The sequence below is a fragment of the Pristiophorus japonicus genome, chromosome 1 (genome assembly GCF_044704955.1).
Source record: "Pristiophorus japonicus isolate sPriJap1 chromosome 1, sPriJap1.hap1, whole genome shotgun sequence".
Classification (NCBI taxonomy): domain Eukaryota; kingdom Metazoa; phylum Chordata; class Chondrichthyes; family Pristiophoridae; genus Pristiophorus; species Pristiophorus japonicus.
In genome coordinates, this window is record NC_091977.1 from 494,140,624 (window position 1) to 494,160,840 (window position 20,217).

Consider the following 20,217-nt stretch of genomic DNA (forward strand, 5'->3'; position numbering starts at 1 on the left):
GAGAGAGAGTCGGGGAGGGGGAGAGAGAGAGAGAGAGAGAGAGTTGGGGAGGGTGGAGGGGGAAGAAAGAAAGAAAGAGAGTCGGGGAGGTGGAAGAGAGAGAGAGGGAGCGAGAGAGAGTCGGGGAGGGGGAAAAGAGAGAGAGAGAGAGAGAGAGAGAGAGTCGGGGAAGGGAAGAGATGGACAGAGTGTGTCGGGGAGGGGGAAAAGTGAGAGAGAGAGAGAGTCGGGGAAGGAAAGAGAGAGAGAGAGCAAGTCGGGGAGGGGGAAGGGAGAGGGAGAGAGAGAGAGAGAGTAGTCGGGGGAGGGGGGGGAGAGAGAGAGAGAGAGAGAGAGAGAGTGAGAGAGAGAGAAAGAGAGTGAGAGAGAGAGTTGAGAGAGAGTGAGTGAGAGTTGGGGAGGGGAGAGAGAGAGAGAGAGAGAGAGAAAGAGAGAGAGAGAGAGTGTGTCAGGGAGGGGGGAAGAGAGAGAAAGAGAGTCGGGGGGACGGGGAAGAGAGTCGGGGGGGGCGGGGGGAAGAGAGTCGGGGTGGCGGGGGGAAGAGAGTCGGGGGGGCGGGGGAAGAGTGTCGGGGAGGGACGGGGGAAGAGGGTCGGGGGAGGGCATGGGAAGAGAGTCGGGTGGGGGCAGGGGAAGAGAGTCGTAGGGGGCGGGGGAAGAGAGTCGGGGGGGGCGTGTGGGAAGAGTCGGGGGGGACGGGGAAGAGAGACGGGGCGGGGGGGGTAAAGAGAGTCGGGGTTGAGGGGGGAAGAGAGTGTCCGGGGCGGGGGGAGACAGTCTGTGGGGGAGGGGGGTCAGCGGGAAAGGGAGAAATTGAGTCGCGGGGATGGGGTGGGTGGTCGGTGGAGGGAGAGAAAGATAAGAGTCGGGGAGTGGGGGTGAGAGTCGGAGGCGGGGGGGGAAAGACATTCGGGGCCTGAGCTGGCGAAGAGAGTCTGATCCTCAGGTCCTGCTTCTCGGCATCACGTGGATGAAATGATTCGGGCCAGGAGGGGGGCGTGGGGGGGCGTAGCTTGAAGGGGGGCAGGGGTGCTTGACAGACACACATGTACAGTACAAATAGTTACACTACTTTTTTTTATAGTTTACTGTCCTGTAAATACACTAGCACCCGATTTGCTCTAGCTACACCTTCATTGCATTCGTCATGAACCTTTCGAGATCTATGAATTGAACACCTTCTATCATCCTGGCAGTTGGATGATACAATGATAATGGAGTTGTTGATTAATCATAGCAATCAATCTCTATCAATTCGTCTACAACAGACCCAGACATGACCCCAGTAGTAAAGAGCTTAGGGAACCTTGGTTTCAAAATCATCTCTTCCTCCCAAGCATGCCACACTTACCACAGGTCATGTCTCAAATTACTCATATACTGTATCCCACAATATTCTTTTCTGAATATTTAATTTGCATTTAAATTAATATACACTAACTTCTTTCACCATCTTCCCTCGGGAGTCTATTCCGGAGACTCGTTGCTCCAGGTCTCTGCCACGCAGCAGGGAGCTGCTAAACTGACAACTGCAAGATCAGCAGAATCCCATTGATCTTTCCCAAGCCCAGATATCCATCAATAGATACTGGAGTCAGCAAAATTGATTATAGACATTTGCCTCACCTGTGCTCCTTCCTGGTTAATTCATGAAAAGTGGGCAACTTAATTGAGGCAAATGTGTCTGAGCCATCTAAAGCTAATTTTTCTGCAATGCAGACCCACCTGAAAGAATTTTGGGCCAGCTCCAATGGTGCCTGCTGTATAGCATATTCCTGGTAGCCCTTTCGCAGAGCTGATTCTTGGCCAATACTTTCAGGCTCAGCTGCTGGGATTTCCTCAGCTGGAGTGGCCTCAATAGGAATAATCTTTGTGGCACCTGTGATACACAAACAGAATACATCATGTCATCACACATGATAGGCAAGAACATAACATAAGAACATAAGAAATAAGAGCAGGAGTAGGCCATATGGCCCCTCGAGCCTGCTCCGCCATTTAATACGATCATGGCTGATCCAATCATGGATCCTTTACTAGATTGTTTATTAATCCTGTCTCATTACACAGGACCAGATCCAAGATAGCCTGCCCCCTGGTTGGTTCCGTTACATACTGTTCAAGGAACCCGTCCCTTATGCCCTCTATGAATTCTTCCTCAAGGCCCCCTGACCAATTTCATTTGTCCAATTAATATGGAGGTTAAAATCACCCATGATTATTGCTGTTCCCTTTTTACAAGCCCCCACTATTTCCTGGTTTATACTCCGAACAATAGAGTTGCTACTGTCCGGGGGCCAATAGACTACGTCCACCAGTGACTTTTTCCCCTTATTATTCCTTACCTCCACCCAAACTGTTTCAACATCCTGATCATTTGAGCCAATATCATTTCTCACTATTGCAGTGATTCCATCCTTTATCAAGAGCTACCCCACCTCCTTTTCCTTTCTGTCTGTCCTTCAAGATTGTCAAATACCCCTGAATATTTCATTCCCAGTTCTGGTCATCTTGCAACAATGTCTCTGCGATGGCCATCAGATCATACCCATTTGAATCTATTTCTGCCGTCAACTCATCTATTTTGTTACGAATGTTACGTGCATTTAGACAAAGTGTCTTCAAATTTGGTTATTTACCCTTTTTTCCTGCTAGTTTCGTCTCTCCTTCAAACTCACTTTCTTTATTTTTGCTTTCTAATTCCAGCTTTACTCCCCTCCCTACCGAATCTATTTTCAGGTTCCCATCCCCCGACCAAGCCAGTTTGAACCCTCCCCAAAAGCACGATCAAACCACCCCCACCCCTCGCGAGGATATTGGTCATGGCTCTGTTGAGGTGCAACCCGTCCGGCTTGTACAGGTCCCACCTCTCCGAGAAACGGTCACAATGCCTCAGGAAACTAAAGCCCTCCCGCCTGCACCATCTCTCCAGCCATGTAATCATCTGCTCTATCCTCCTATTTCTGTACTCACTAGCTCGTGGCACCGGGTGCAATCACAGAAACATAGAAAATAGGTGCAGCAATAGGCTATTTGGCTCTTCGAGCCTGTACCGCCATTCAATATAATCATGGCTGATCATACAACTTCAGTACCCCATTCCTGCTTTCTCTTCATACCCCTTGATGCCTTTAGCCGTTAGGGCCACATCTAACTCCCTTTTGAATATATCTAACAAACTGGCCTCAACAACTTTCTGTGGTAGAGAATTCCACAGGTTCACAATTCTCTGAGTGAAGAAGTTTCTCCTCATCGCAGTCCTAAATGGTTTACCCCTTATCCTTAGACTGTGACCCCTGGTTCTGGATTTCCCAAACATCGGGAACATTCTTCCTGCATCTAACCTGTCCAATCCCATCAGAATTTTATATGTTTCTATGAGATCCCCTCTCATTCTTCTAAATTTCAGTGAATATAAGCCAAGTCGATCCAGTCCTGCCTTCTCGGGCATCAGTCTGGTGAACCTTCGCTGCACTCCCTTCGCTGCAAGAATGTCCTTCCTCAGATTAGAAGACCAAAACTGCACACAATACTCAAGGTGTGGTCTCACCAAGGCCCTGTACAACTGCAGTAAGATCTCCCTGCTCCTCTACTCAAATCCACTCGCTCTGAAGACCAGCATGCCATTTGCTTTCTTTACTGCCTGCTGTACCTGCATGCCTACATTCAATGACTGATGTACCATGACACCCAGGTCTCGTTGCACCAGCCCTTTTACTAAACTGTCACCATTCAGATAATATTCTGCCTTCCTGATTTTGCCACTAAAGTGGATAACCTCACACTTAGCCACATTATACTGCATCTGCCATGCATTTGCCCACTCACCTAACCTGTCCAAGTCACCCTGCAGCCCCCTAACATCCTCCTCACAGCTCGCACTGCCACCCAGCTTAGTGTCATCTGCAAACTTGGAGATATTACATTCAATTCCTTCATATAAACCATGAATGTACATTGTAAATAGCTGGGGTCCCAGCACTGAACCCTGCAGCACCCGACTAGTCACTGCCTGCCGTTCTGAAAAGGACCAGTTTATTCCTACTTTTGGCTTCCTGTCTGCCAAGCAGTTCTCTATCCAACGTCGATACATTAACCCCAAAACCATGTGCTTTAATTTTGCACAATAATCTCCTGTGAGGGACATTGTCAAAAACCTTTTGAAAGTCCAAATACACCACATTCACTGGTTCTCCCTTGTCCACTCGACTAGTTACATCCTCAAAAAACTCTAGAAGATTTGTCAAGCATGATTTCTCTTCCATAAATCCATGCTGACTTGGACCGATTCTGTCAGTGCTTTCCAAATGCGCTGCTATTACATCTTTAATAATTGATTCCAGCATTTTCCCCACCACCGATGTCAGGCTAACCGGTCTATAATTCTCTGTTTTCTCCCTCCCTCCATTTTTAAAAAGTGGGGTTACATTAGCTATCCTCCAGTCCATAGGAACTGATCCAGAGTCGATAGACTGTTGGAAAATGATCACCAATGTATCCACTATTTCTAGGGCCACTTCTTTAAGTACTCTGGGATGCAGACTTATCAGGCACTGGGGATTTAACGGCCTTCAGTCCCTTCAATTTCCCTAACACCATTTCCAGACTAATAAGGATTTATCTCAATTCCCCCTTCTCGCTAGAAACATAGCAACATAGAAAATAGGTGCAGGAGTAGGCCATTCAGTCCTTCGAGCCTGCACCACCATTCAATAAGATAATGGCTGATCATTCCCTCAGTACCCCTTTCCTGCTTTCTCTCCATACCCCTTGATCCCCTTAGCCGTAAGGGCCATATCTAACTCCCTCTTGAATATATCCAATGAACTGGCATCAACAACTCTCTGCGGCAGGGAATTCCACAGGTTAATAACGCTGTGAGTGAAGAAGTTTCTCCTCATCTCAGTCCTAAATGGCCTACCCATTATCCTAAGACTGTGTCCCCTGGTTCTGGACTTCCCCAACATCAGGAACATTCTTCCTGCATCTAACCTGTCCAATCCCGTCAGAATCTTATATGTTTCTATGAGATCCCCTCTCATCCTTCTAAACTCCAATGTATAAAGGCCTAGTTGATCCAGTCTCTCCTCAAATGTCAGTCCAGCCATCGCAGGAATCAATCTGGTGAACTTTCGCTGCACTCCCTCAATAGCAAGAACTTATATTAGGAGACCAAAATTGAACACAATATTCCAGGTGAGGCCTCACCAACGCCCTGTACAACTGCAGTAAGACCTCCCTGCTCCTATACTCCAATCCCCTAGCTATGAAGGCCAACATACCATTAGCCTTCTTCACCGCCTGCTGTACCTGTATGCCAACTTTCAATGACTGATGTACCATGACACCCAGGTCTCGTTGCACCTCCCCTTTTCCTAATCTGCAACCATTCGGATAATATTCTGTCTTCATATTTTTGCCCCCAAAGTGGATAACCTCACATTTATCCACATTATACTGCATCTGTCATGCATTTGCCCACTCAACTAACCTGTCCAGCTCACCCTGCAACCTCTTAGCGTCCCCCTCACAGCTCACACCGCCACCAAATTTAGTGTCATCTGTAAACTTGGAGATATTACACTCAATTCCTTCATCTAAATCATTGATGTATATTGTAAAGAGCTGGGGTCCCAGCACTGAGCCCTGCGGCACTCCACTAGTCACTGCCTGTCATTCTGAAAAGGACCCATTTGTCCCGGCACTCTGCTTCCTGTCTGCCAACCAGTTCTCTATCCACGTCAGGATATTACCCCCAATACCATGTGCTTTGATTTTACACACAAATCTCTTGTGTGGGACCTTGTCAAAAGCCTTTTGAAAGTCCAAATACACCACATCCACTGGTTCTCCCTTGTCCACTCTACTAGTTACATCCTCAAAGAATTCCAGAAAATTTGTCAAGCATGATTTCTCCTTCATAAAACCATGCTGACTTGGACCGATCCTGTTACTGCTTTCCAAATGGGCTGCTATTTCATCCTTAATAATTGATTCCAACATTTTCCCCACTACTGATGTCAAGTTAACCGGTCTATAATTACCCGTTTTCTCTCTCCCTCCTTTTTTAAAAAGTCGTGTTACATTAGCTACCCTCCAGTCTATAGGAACTGATCCAGAGTTGATAGACTGTTGGAAAATGATCACCAATGCATCCACTATTTCTAGGGCCACTTCCTTAAGTACTCTGGGATGCAGACTATCAGGCCCCAGGGATTTATCAGTCTTCAATCCCATCAATTTCCCCAACACAATTTCCCGCCTAATAACCTTGGGCCCAAGTTTCCACACGATAAAAAACGGGCGCCCCTCCGAGCTGGGCGCCCGTTTTTCGCGCCTAAAACGGCGCCGGAAAAAAAACACACGATTCTGGAGAGCCCTGCAGCTCCTTGTCTGTTTGGCGCGGCGCCCAGGGGGGCGGAGCCTACACTCGCGCCGATTTTGTAAGTGGGAGGGGGCGAGTACCATTTAAATTAGTTTTTTTCCTGCCGGCAATGCTGCGCGTGCGCGTTGGAGCGTTCGCGCACGCGCAGTGTGAAGGAAACATTGGCACTCGGCCATTTTTGTAGTTCTTTGTAGCTGTTTAATTTTTGAAATTTTTAAAAATAAAAGCACATTGCCATCAGCACATCAGCACTGAGGCTTCTTGCAGCAGTCAGAAGGCTGCAGGAAGCCTCAGAAAGTTGAGGCAGCCGTTTCCCTCCCCATCCTCGCCCGCCGTCGGGAACAAACGGCTGCCTCCTCCCCCCCCCCGCGGGAACGAACGGCTTTCCCCTCCCCCGCCCCCCCTCCGCGGGAACGAACGGCTTTCTCCTCCCCCACCCCCGTGGGAACGAACAGCTTTCTCCTCCTCCCCCCCCCCCCCGCGGGAACGAACGGCTTTCCCCTCCCCCCCTCCCCCGCCGCGAGAACGAACGCCTGCAGCATTCTCCCTGGCTGAAGCACTTTCACACAGGTTGGAAGATGGTTTATTTAATCTTTTCTTTGCTTATAAATGTTTATTCAGGTTGGATTTATTTGTATAATATTAGTAGAAGTAAATAAGGATTTATTATAGAATTTAATGGCTTCCCTTCCCCCCCCCCCACCTCGTTCCTGACGCCTAATTTGTAACCTGCGCCTGATTTTTTAATGTGTCGACAAGGTTTTTTCAGTTCTACAAAAATCTTCACTTGCTCCATTCTAAGTTAGTTTGGAGTACGTTTTCACTGTGGAAACTTTGAAATCAGGCATCAGTGGCCGGACACGCCCCCTTTTGAAGAAAAAATTCTGTTCCAAAGTAGAACTGTTCTAACTGACTAGAACTGCAGAAAAAAAAATGTGGAGAATTGCGATTTCTAAGATAGTCCATTCTCCACCAGTTGCTCCGAAAAATCAGGCGCAAATCATGTGGAAACTTGGGCCCCTTGAAACATAGAAACATAGAAAATAGGTGCAGGAGTAGGCCATTTGGCCCTTCGAACCTGCACCGCCATTCAATGAGTTCATGGCTGAACATGCAACTTCAGTAGCCTATTCCTGCTTTCTCGCCATACCCCTTGATCCCCCTAGTAGTAAGGACTACATCTAACTCCTTTTTGAATATATTTAGTGAATTGGCCTCAACAACTTTCTGTGGCAGAGAATTCCACAGGTTCACCACTCTCTGGGTGAAGAAGTTTCTCCTCATCTCGGTCCGAAATGGCTTACCCCTTATCCTTAAGACTGTGACCACTGGTTCTGGACTTCCCCAACATTGGGAACATTCTTTCTGCATCTAACCTATCTAAACCCATCAGAATTTTAAACGTTTCTATGAGATCCCCTCACATTCTTCTGAACTCCAGTGAATACAAGCCCAGTTGATCCAGTCTTTCTTGATATGTTAGTCCTGCCATCCCAGGAATCAGTCTGGTGAACCTTTGCTGCACTCCCTCAATTGCAAGAATGTCCTTCCTCAAGTTAGGAGACCAAAACTGTACACAATGCTCCAGGTGTGGCCTCACCAAGGCCCTGTACAACTGTAGTAACACCTCCCTGCCCCTGTACTCAAATCACCTCCCTGCCCCTGTACTCAAATCCCCTCGCTATGAAGGCCAACATGCCAATTGCTTTCTTAACCGCCTGCTGTACCTGCATGCCAACCTTCAATGACTGATGTACCATGACACCCAGGTCTCGTTGCACCTTCCCTTTTCCGAATCTGTCACCATTCAGATAATAGTCTGTCTCTCTGTTTTTACCACCAAAGTGGATAACCTCACATTTATCCACATTATACTTCATCTGCCATGCATTTGCCCACTCACCTAACCTATCTAAGTCACTCTGCAGCCTCATAGCATCCTCCTCGCAGCTCACACTGCCACCCAACTTAGTGTGATCTGCAAATTTGGATATACTACATTTAATGCCCTCGTCTGAATCATTAATGTACAATGTAAACAGTTGGGGCCCCAGCACAGAACCTTGCGGTACCCCACGAGTCACTGCCTGCCATTCTGAAAAGTACCCATTTACTCCTACTCTTTGCTTCCTGTCTGACAACCAGTTCTCAATCCACATCAGCACATGACCCCCAATCCCATGTGCTTTAACTTTGCACATTAATCTCTTGTGTGGGACCTTGTCAGAAGCCTTCTGAAAGTCCAAATACACTACATCAATTGGTTCTCCCTTGTCCACTCGACTGGAAACATCCTCAAAAATTCCAGAAGATTTGTCAAGCATGATTTCCCTTTCACAAATCCATGCTGACTTGGACCTATCATGTCACCTCTTTCCAAATGTGCTGCTGTGACATCCTTAATAATTGATTCCATCATTTTACCCACTATTGATGTCAGGCTGACCAGTCTATAACTCCCTGTTTTCTCTCTCCCTCCTTTTTTAAAAAGTGGGGTTACATTGGCTATCCTCCACTCCATAGGAACTGATCCAGAGTCAATCGAATGTTGGAAAATGACTGTCAATGCATCCGCTATTTCCAAGGCCACCTCCTTAAGTACTCTGGGATGCAGTCCATCAGCCCCTGGGGATTTATCGGCCTTCAATCCCATCAATTTCTCAACACAATTTCGCGACTAATAAGGATTTCCCTCAGTTCCTCCTTCTTACTAGACCCTCTGACCCCTTTTATATCCGGAAGGTTGTTTGTGTCCTCCTTAGTGAATACCGAACCAAAGTACTTGTTCAATTGGTCTGCCATTTCTTTGTTCCCCGTTATGACTTCCCCTGATTCTGACTGCAGGGGACCTACGTTTGTCTTTACTAACCTTTTTCTCTTTACATATCGATAGAAACTTTTGCAATCCATCTTAATGTTCCCTGCAAGCTTCCTCTCGTACTCTATTTTCCCTGCCCTAATCAAATCCTTTGTCCTCCTCTGCTGAGTTCTAAATTTCTCCCAGTCCCCGGGTTCACTGCTATTTCTGGCCAATTTGTATGCCACTTCCTTGGCTTTAATACTATCCCTGATTTCCTTTGATAGCCATGGTTGAGCCACCTTCCTTTTTTTATTTTTACGCCAGACAGGGATGTACAATTGTTGTAGTTCATCCATGCGGTCTCTAAATGTCTGCCATTGCCCATCCACTGTCAACCCCTTAAGTATCATTCGCCAATCTATCCTAGCCAATTCACGCCTCATACCTTCAAAGTTACCCTTCTTTAAGTTCTGGACCATGGTCTCTGAATTAACTGTTTCATTCTCCATCCTAATGTAGAATTCCACCATATTATGGTCACTTTTTCCCAAGGGGCCTCGCACAACGAGATTGCTAATTAATCCTCTCTCAATACACAACACCCAGTCTAAGATGGCCTCCCCCCTAGTTGGTTCCTCGACATATTGGTCTAGAAAACCATCCCTTATGCACTCCAGGAAATCCTCCTCCACCGTATTGCTTCCAGTTTAGTTAGCCCAATCTATATGCATATTAAAGTCACCCATTATAACTGCTGCACCTTTATTGCATGCAACCCTAATTTCCTGTTTGATGCCCTTCCCAACATCACTACTACTGTTTGGAGGTATGTACACAACTCCACTTTGGTGTTCTGTAGCTCTACCCATATAGATTCCACATCATCCAAGCTAATGTCCTTCCTAACTATTGCATTAATCTCCTCTTTAACCAGCAATGCTACCCCACCTCCTTTTCCTTTTATTCTATCCTTCCTGAATGTTGAATATCCATGGATGTTGAGTTCCCAGCCCTGATCATCCTGGAGCCACGTCTCTGTAATCCCAATCACATCATATCTGTTAACATCTATTTGCACAGTTAATTCATCCACCTTATTATGGATACTCCTTGCATTAAGACACAAAGTCTTCAGGCTTGTTTTTTTAACACCTTTTGTCCTTTTATAATTATTATGTAGTGTAGCCCATTTTGTTTCTTGCCTTTGTTTACTCGGCCTTCCACTATTACTTTTTACCTTTTTACCATCTGTTTCTGACTCCATATTGCTTCACCCTATCTCGCTGCATAGGTTCCCATCCCCCTGCCATATTAGTTTAAACACTCCCGAACTGCATTAGAAAATGTTACCCCTAGGACATCAGTTCCAGTCCTGCCCAAGTGCAGATCATCCCTTTTGTACAAGTCCCACTTCCCCCAGAACTGGTTCCAATGTCCCAGGAATTTGAATCCCCCTATCTTGCACCACTGCTCAAGCCACGTATTTATTCTAACTATCCTGCTCCCTCTACTCTGATTAGCACGTGGCACTGGTAGCAATCCAGAGATTACTACCTTTGAGGTCCTACTTTTTAATTTAACTCCTAGCTCCCTAAATTCAGCTTGTAGGACCTCTCCCCGCTTCTTACCTATATCGTTGGTTCACCCTCCCTCTCCAGAATGCTCTGCAGCCACTCTGAGACATCCTTGACCCTTGCACCATGGAGGCAACATACCATCCTGGAGTCTCGGTTGCGGCCGCAGAAACTCCTATCTATTCCCCTTACAATAGAGTCCCCTATCACTATAGCTCTCCCACTCTTTTTCCCACCCTTCTGTGCAGCAGAGCCACCCATGGTGCCGTGAACCTGGCTGCTGGTGCCTTCCCCTGGTAAGTCATCTCCCCCAACAGTATCCAAAACAGTATATCTGTTTTGGAGGGAGATGACCGCAGGGGACTCCTGCACTACCTTCCTGCTCTTGCCTTGTCTCTTGGTCACCCATTCACTATCTGTCCTAACCCTTACCTGCGGTGTGACCAACTCACTAAATGTGCTATTTACAACATTCTCAGCATCTCCTTCTCACTAAACCCTCGGTCTCCTCGTACTTCCGGAAGGCTATTTGTGTCTTCCTTAGTGAAGACAGAACCAAAGTATTTGTTCAATTGGTCTGCCATTTCCTTGTTCCCCATTACGAATTCACCTGATTCTGACTACAAGGGACCTACATTAGTCTTCGCTAATCTTTTTCTCTTCACATATCTATAGAAGCTTTTGCAGTCAGTTTTTATGTTCCCTGCAGCTTATGCTCATACTCTATTTTCCCCCTTCTAATTAAACCCTTATTCCTCCTCTGCTGAATTCTAAATTTCTCCCAGTCCTCAGCTTTGCTGCTTTTTCTAGCCAATTTATATACCTCTTCCTTGGATTTAATACTTTCCCTAATTTCCCTTGATTGCCACGGTTGAGCCACCTTCACTTTTTTATTCTTACGCCACACAGGGATGTACAATTGTTGTAGTTCATCCATGTGATATTTAAATGTCTGCCATTGCCTATCCACCATCAACCCTTTAAGTATCATTTGCCAGTCTATCCTAACCAATTCACGTCTCATACCGTCGAAGTATCCTTTCTTTAAGTTCAGGACCCTAGTCTCTGAATTAACTGTGTCACTCTCCATTTTAATGAAGAATTCCACCATATTATGGTAATTCTTCCCCAAGGGGCCCCGCACGACCAGGTTGCTAATTAATCCTCTCTCGTTACACAAGACCCAGTCTAGGATGGCCTGCTCTCTAGTCGGATCCTCGACATATTGGTCTAGAAAACCATTCCTTATACACTCCAGGAACTCCTCCTCCACAGTATTGCTACCAGTTTGGTGAGCCCAATCAATATGTAGATTAAAGTCACCCATGATAACTGCTGTACCTTTATTGCACGCGTCCCTAATTTCCTGTTCGATGCCATCCCCAACCTCCCTACTACTGTTTGGTGGTCTGTACACAACTCCAGCTAACGTTTTCTGCTCTTTGGTGTTTCGCAGCTCTACCCATACCAATTCCACATCATCCACGCTAATGCCCTTCCTTACTATTGCGTTAATCTCCTCTTTAACCAGTAAAACTACCCCACCTCCTTTTCCTTCCTGTATGTCCTTCCTGAATATTGAATACTCCTGGATGTTGAGTTCCCAGCCTTGTTTACCTTGGAGCCATGTCTCCGTAATCCCATATACGTCAACAGCTATCTGCACAGTCAATTCATCTACCTTATTACGAACGCTCCTCACATTGAGACTCAGAGCCTTCAGGCTTGTTTTTTTAACACTCTTTGTCCTTTTAGAATTATGTTGTAATGTGGCCCTTTTTGATTTTTGCCCTTGATTTCTCTGCCCTCCACTCTTGCTTTTCTCCTGCCCTTTTTACTTCCCTCTGCCTCCCTGCATAGATTCCCATCCCCCTGCCATTTTAGTTTAAACCCTCCCCAACAGCACAAGCAGACACTCCGCCTAGGACATCAGTTCCGATCCTGCCCAGGTGCAGATCATCTGGTTTGTACTGATCCCACCTCTCCCAGAACCGGTTCCAATGTCCCAGGAATTTGAATCCCTCCGCCTTGCACCAGAAATTACTACCTTTGAGGTCCTGCTTTTTAATCTCTCTCCTAGCCTCCTAAACTCTGCCTGCAGGACCTCATCCCTCTTTCTATCTACGTCATTGGTTCCGATATGGGCCACGACCTCTGGCTGTTCACCCTCTCCCCACAGAATGTCCTGCAGCCGCTCAGTGACATCCTTGACCCTGGCACTAGGGAGGCAATATACCATCCTGGAGTCACGTCTGCGACCGCAGAAGCAGCTGTCTGCTCCACTGACTATTGAATCCCCTACCACTATAGCTCTTCCATGTGCAGCTGAGCCACCCATGGCAAGACTAGGCAAGAAACACATGTTCATATTTAATTGAAAATGTTACATAAGAACATAAGAAATAGGAGCAGGAGTAGGCCATACGGCCCCTCGAGCCTGCGCCACCATTTAATACGATCATGGCTGATCTAATCATGGACTCAGGTCCACTTCCCTGCCCGCTCCCCATAACTCCTTATTCCCTTAATCGCTTAAGAAACTGTCTATCTCTGCCTTAAATTAATTCAATGACCCAGCTTCCACAGCTCTCTGAGGCAGCAAATTCCACAGGTTTACAACCCTCAGAGAAGAAATTCCTCCTCATCTCAGTTTTAAATGGGCGGCCTCTTATTCTAAGATTATGCCCCCTAGTTCTCGTCTCCCCTATCAGTGGAAACATCCTCTCTGCATCCACCTTGTCAAGCCCCCTCATAATCTTATACATTTTGATAAGATCACCTGAATTCCAATGAGTCGAGGCCCAACATACTCAACCTTTCCTCACAAGTCAACCCACTCATCTCCGGAATCAACCTCATGAACCTTCTCTGAACTACCTCCAAAGCAGGTATATCCTTTCTTAAATATGGAAACCAAAACTGCACGCAGTATTCCAGGTGTGAGCTCACCAATACCCTTTATAACTGTAGCAAGACTTCCCTGCTTATATACTTCATCCCCTTTGCAATAAAGGCCAAGACTCCATTGGCCTTCCTGATCACTTGCTGTACCTGCATACTAACCTTTTGTGTTTCATGCACCAGGACCCCGAGGTTCCCCAGACCCGCAAAGTTGAACGCCCACTCATTCTAACTGGCACCATTTCAAGCAAAGTTGATTTAATTGCCGGCCCTGGCAAACAAGCCATCAGTCACTTGTCTTATGCATTTGTGGGAGGCCGACTAGAGATCCTGCATATATCTGCAGCAGTGTCCTGGAAGGATCCACAAGCAAAAAGATTGAGGAGGGTGGCGACTTTTGACAGCCATTGGTAATGCGTGGCCACCAGGCAGATTTTCTTCCAGGAGGCTGCAGATGTCTGCCACCACTTGACGTAACATCCTGAGCCTCCGGAAACACTGGTGTTCAGACACGTCAAGAAAATTGGAGACCCTGTTTCGTGGGTAGTGCCTCCTGAGAGGTGCACCTCTTTCCTGGTCCGTCCGCTCTCTGCTGAAGGTATTTGACCAGCAGGCTGCAGGTGCTGTTGCTGGTCATCTTGGTCCTCATCCGAGATCCAATCTAAGGCAGCATAAGCTGCACCCATCCTGATGTTATGGAGTAAACCTCCAAAGTGTAGAAAGTAATCTCTCAGTAAAAGTAATGTGAACAAACCCTTTCCCATTCGCAGACAAGAAGGCAGCTGTGAGTACTGAGTATTTATTGGTATATTTCCCCAAAATTGATTTGCCCCTCTCAATTGCCGCTGTGTACTCGCCTTGCTTTCACTGACGAGTTTGAGGAAGCCCAGCAAATCCAACTTTAAAATGAAGTGTGTGTTTATATCGCTCTAATTGAGCGATTAACATATGATAATTGACAACCTGCCTCTCCCGAGGGGGTTGCCCACACGCAGCCTAAACGCGCTACAATCAAATGGGGAAGTAGTCAGGTTGGAGCCAGCTTCCCGACACGCTGTCAATTTCGCCGGTTTTGAACCCCTGTCTGCACCCAAACCTACCCACTCCTGCAGATTAAAATTCAGCCCAAAAAAACCTCTGGAATCGTGAGGCAGTTGTGAGGAGTCTATGAAAGGTTAGCTAGATAGGTGGAATGGCCCTTCCCTTTTGCATTAAATTTTGTAGTCTTTGCTCCCAGGAATGACTCACCCATTTCAAAATGTTTTACTGCCCCTCCCTTGAAAGTAAGGAATGTAGGGAATTCATGTCACAAACCATTGTCTGCTCGGTCATTCCAAGCATCCAAGCACCAACACATTGGGCCCAAGTTTCCACATGATTTGCGCCTGATTTTTAGGAGCAACTGGTGGAGAATGGACTATCTCCACAATTCTCCACATTTTTTTTTCTGCAGTTCTAGTGAGGTAGAACAGTTCTACTTTGGAACAGAATTTTTTCTTCAAAAGGGGGCATGTCCGGCCACTGACACCTGATTTCAAAGTTTCCACAGTGAAAACGTACTCCAAACTAAAGTAGAATGGAGCAAGTGAAGATTTTTGTAGAACTGAAAAAACCTGTTCTACACATTAAAAAATCAGGCGCAGGTTACAAATTAGGCGTCCAGAACGAGGTGGGGGGGGGGGGGGGGGGGTTAGGGAAGTCATTAAATTCTACAATCAATCCTTATTTATACTTCTACAAATATTATACAAATAAATCCAACCTGAATAAACATTTATAAGCAAAGAAAAGATTAAATAAACCATCTTCCTACCTGTGTGAAAGTGCTTCAGCCATCGTTCATTCCCGTGGGGGGTGGGGAAGAAAACCGCCGTTTGTTGCTGCGGAGGGGAGGGAGGGGAAGGAGACATCGGTTTGTTGCCGCCGCGGAGGGGAGGGAGGGGAAGGAGACAGCGGTTTGTTGCTGTGGAGGGGAGGGAGGGGAAGGAAACCATCGTTTGTTGCCGTGGAGGGGAGGGAGGGAGGGGAAGGAGACAGTGAGAAGGGTAGCCTCAGTGCTGATGGCAATGTGCTTTTATTAAAAAATGTTCAAAAATTAAACAGCTACAAAGAACTACAAAAATGGGCGAGTGCCAATGTTTTTTTCACACTGAGCATGCGCGAACGCTTCAACGCGCACGCGCAGCGTTGCCGGCAGGAAAAAAACGAATTTAAATAGTACCCGCCCCCTCCCACTTACAAAATCGGTGCGAGTGTAGGCTCCGCCTCCCTGGGTGCCGCGCCAAACAGACAAGGAGCTGCAAAGCGCTCGAGAATAGCGCATTTTTTTTCTGGCGCCGTTTTAGGCGCGAAAAACGGGCGCCCAGCTCGGAGGGGCGCCCGTTTTTTATCCTGTGGAAACTTGGGCCCATTGAACCACACTTTTCCTTCTTTAGAATTGTGATATTGCAACAAGTGCATGTGGGAACATACTTCAAATAGTATCAAATGTATTTTTACAATTCTATTATTTTTTGTTTGTTCTATGTTTATCATTTTTTGTCCAAACAAATACTACGGCTATTTTGGTGCTCAACTCCCAAGGTGTGGGATCTCAGTGCAGGGGATGGAACATTTCTGCACCCACCATTAGTTTAAATATTCCCAGTTTGGCTATAGCATGGGTTAGCTCAACAGGGCTGCCACATTTGGCTACGTAACAACAGTGACTGCTTCAAACACATTAGTTGAAAGTCAGGTGCTTTGAGAGAGGAGATAAGGGGCTAAATAAATGGAAGTTTATTACTGCTTACCTGGAATAGCTTCATGTGCCGTGAGAACCACACTGATAATTGGCTTCTTTCCTCCTGCATTTTGATCAGCATCCTTAAATGTCAACTTTTCATTCTTTTGTAAGCGCGGTCTTTTTACAGCCCTCTCTCTTTCATCATCCAATTCTACTTCAGGATCCGTTTTGTCTATAGAGAGAGAGAGAGAGAGCGCGAGGGCGAGAGAGAGAAAGATCAATCACAGGAACCCATACCCTAATCTCATTCCAATCCTAATACAATTAACTTTGACTGAGTTGCATAAATTAATTAGTACTATAAAGGGATGAAGTGGACTAACTATCTTGTGCCATGGAGGGTAGCATCCTACGCATCAAATTCCCAATCTTGGCCATGTCATCAGAAGTTCCCTCACACTAACCCCTCGGCATACAAGGTCTTTACATTCCCAGTTATCTGTGTGCTGGTTCCTTTCTATCTTTAGTTTTGGTCACCTTTTTTTCTCCTCTCTCTTTTCTTGGAGAAGTACTGACCACTTACTGAGTTACTGGTCATCCTCCCAGCTGCCTGCCTCATGTGTAAGCCTAGATAGCGAGTATCAGCACGCTATTTGATTCGAGGTGGAGCTAAGCCTGATCATGTTCTCACCGAACATCCACACACAAGGACTTCCACAACATATAGGAGTGGAATGTTGCCTGTCCAAAAACAGGCCAATTGCAGTCCACCTATCCTCATCCCAGCTGAAATAAACTAACTCAACACACACCGGTTCAAAACTGGTAACATCCTGGTCTACAAAAATAAAATATTGTGGATGCTGGAAATCTGAAATAAAAATAGAAAATGCTGGAAATACTCAGCAGGTCAGCATCTGTGGAGAGAGAAACAGAGTTAACGTTTCAGGTCGATGAAAGGTCACTGACTCGAAACATTGGGCCCCAACAGGCAAGGAGGAGGTGCGCATGGTCCCGTTGGGGCTGCACAAGTTCCAGGTTTAGTGTTCACTAATGTCCTTTAGGGAAGGAAATCTGCCGTCTTTACACTATCTGGTCTATATGTGACTCCAGCCCCACAGCAATGTGGTTGACTCTTAACTGCCCTCTGAAATGGCTTAACAAGCCACTCAGTTATACACACCGCTACGAAAAACAATAAAAGAATACACCCAGATGGACCACCTGGTATCGACCTCGGCACCAGCTACGGACATGACAACAGCAGTCGACCCTGCAAAATGCTTCTCATCAACATCTGGGGACTTGAGCAAAAATTGGGAGAGCTGTCCCACAGACTAGTCAAGCAACCTGACATAGTCATATTCACACAATCATACCTTTCAACCAATATCCCAGATTCCTCCATCAACATCCCAGGGTATGTCCTGTCCCACCGGCAAGTCGGACCCATCCAAGATGGCGGCACTGTGGTACACGGTCAGGAGGGAGCAGCCCTGGGAGTATTCAACATTGACTCCGGACCCCATGAAGTCTCATGGCTTCAGGTCAAGCATGGGCAAGGAAACCTCCTACTGATTACCACTTACCGTTCTCCCTCAGCTGATGAATCAGTACTCCTCCATGTTGAACACCACTTGGAAGAAGCACTGAGAGTAGCAAGGGCACAGAATGTACTCTGGGTGGGGGACTTCAATGTCCATCATCAAATGTGGCTCAGTAGCACCACTACTGACCAAGTCCTGAAGGACATAGCGGCCAGACTGGGCCTGCAGCAGATAGTGAGAGAACGAACAAGAGGGAAAAACTTACTTGATCTCGTCCTCACCAGATGCAACTGTCCATGACAGCATTGGTAGCAGTGACCACCGCAGTCATTGTGGAGACAAAATCCTGTCTTCACACCAAGGACACTTAATTAATGCTTGATTAATTAATCAACTGTTTGCTAAATAGCAGCAGTGTGTGTTTTACTAAGGGTTAGAATTCTGTGGCATTGGTGGGACTAAAAATAAAACTTAATTAATTAATTAAATACATTAAGATGGCAAGACGGGTGATGTGTTAGTGCTATAACATGTGGGAGCTGGTGGACCCCATTGAGGTCCATAGTGGCCATGTCTACAGCAAGTTTCTGCAGCTCGAAAAACTTCGGCTTCATGTTGATGAGCTGGAGTCTGAGCTGCAGACACTGTGACACATCAGGGAGGGGGAGAGTTACCTGGATAGTGTGTTCCAGGGGATAGTCATACCCCTTAGGTTAACTAACTCAGATTTGGCTAGCGGTCAAGGACAGGAGGGTGTGACTACAAGTGAGGAAGGTATGGGGACCCAGGAGGTAGTGATGGAGGAGCCTCGGCCCTTGCTCTTGTCCAACAGGTTTGAGGCTCTTACTCACTGTGTGGACGAGTGCAGGGACTGCAGGGAGAATGAACAAACTGACCACAGCACCGTAGTACAGGAGGCCATTCAAAGCCGGGGGCGTGGGGGGCGGGGGCGAGGAGTAAAAAGAAACATTGCACTAGTAGGAGACAGTGTCATTAGGGGGATAGATAGTTCATGAGCATGAGTCCGGTGCCAGGGTTAAGGACATCTCCTCAAGGCTGGAGAGGAACTTGGAGTGGGAGGGGGTAGATCCAGTTCTTGTGGTCCACATGGATACCAACGTTATAGATAGAACAGACGAGAAGGTTCTGCTAAGGGATTATGGGTAGCTAGGGGCCAAATTAAAAAGCAGAACCACGAAAGGTAATAATCTCTGGATTACTACCCGCGCCACGAGCAAACTTACATCGATTAAATAAGATCAGAGAGCTAAACTCATGGCTCAAAGACTGGTGTGAGAGAAATGGGTATAGGTTCCTGGGGCACAGTCACCAGTACTGGGCTAAGAGAGAGCTGTTCCGTCGGGATGGACTCCGCTTGGAACGTGCTGGGGCTGGGGTCCTGGCGAACCGAATAACTAGGGCTGCAGAGAGAGCTTTAAGCTAATTAGTGGGGGGGGGGGGGGGGGGTGGTGTGGAGAGTTCAGATGAGCAGAAACCTAAAAGCTCAAAGAACAAAGTGAAGGCAATAGAGCAGGGTAGCATTGGGGGAAACGAAAACCAGAGCGTGACAGGAAGGGACAGAATCTATAAACACAAGAGTGTATCAGAAACTGGGGCCATAGCAGGAGAAAATGGTAAGCAAACACAATTTAAAAACTCTTTATCTGACTGCACGCAGCATTCATAACAAATTAGATGAGCTGTCGGCACAAATAGTTACAATTGGGTATGATCTGATAGCCATAACAGAGACGTGGTTGCAAAGTGACCAAGACTGGGAACTAAACATTCAGGGGTACTTGACAATTTGGAAGGACAGACAGAAAGGAAAAGGAAGTGGGGTAGCTTTGTTGTTAAAGGATGGAATCACTGCAATAGTGAGATATTGTCTCAAATGATCAGGATGTTGAAACAGTTTGGGTGGAGATAAGAAATAATGGGAAAAAGTCACTGGTGGGCGTAGTCTATAGGCCCCCTAACAGTAGCAACTTTGTTGGTCGGAGTACAAACCAAGAAATAGTGGGAGCTTGTAAAAAGGGAACAGCAATAATCATGGGTAATTTTAACCTCCATATTGATTGGACAAATCAAATTGGTCAGGGGTGCCTTAAGGAAGAGTTCATAGATGGCATGAGAGACGGGTTCCTTGAGCAGTATGTAACGGAATCAACTAGGCGACAGGCTATCTTAGATCTGGTCCCGTGTAGTGATCAAGGATTAATAAACAATCTCCTAGTAAAGGATCCCCTTGAAACAAGTGATCATAGCATGGTTGAATTTCAAAT

At 46.5% G+C, this 20,217-nt stretch overlaps 1 protein-coding gene across 4 annotated transcripts in view; it reads right to left on the bottom strand.

The window, feature by feature from the left end:
- The window catches only part of zfat (zinc finger and AT hook domain containing), a 187,885-nt gene that overhangs the window by 128,210 nt on the left and 39,458 nt on the right, over window positions 1-20,217 (bottom strand). For all 4 annotated transcript variants that reach the window (XM_070895392.1, XM_070895402.1, XM_070895412.1 and 1 more), the window contains 2 exons: window positions 16,453-16,617; window positions 1,726-1,879 (listed from right to left, as the gene is read on the bottom strand). In XM_070895392.1, the coding sequence (XP_070751493.1) occupies window positions 1,726-1,879; window positions 16,453-16,617 (319 nt within the window). The remainder of the gene's footprint in view (window positions 1-1,725; window positions 1,880-16,452; window positions 16,618-20,217) is intronic.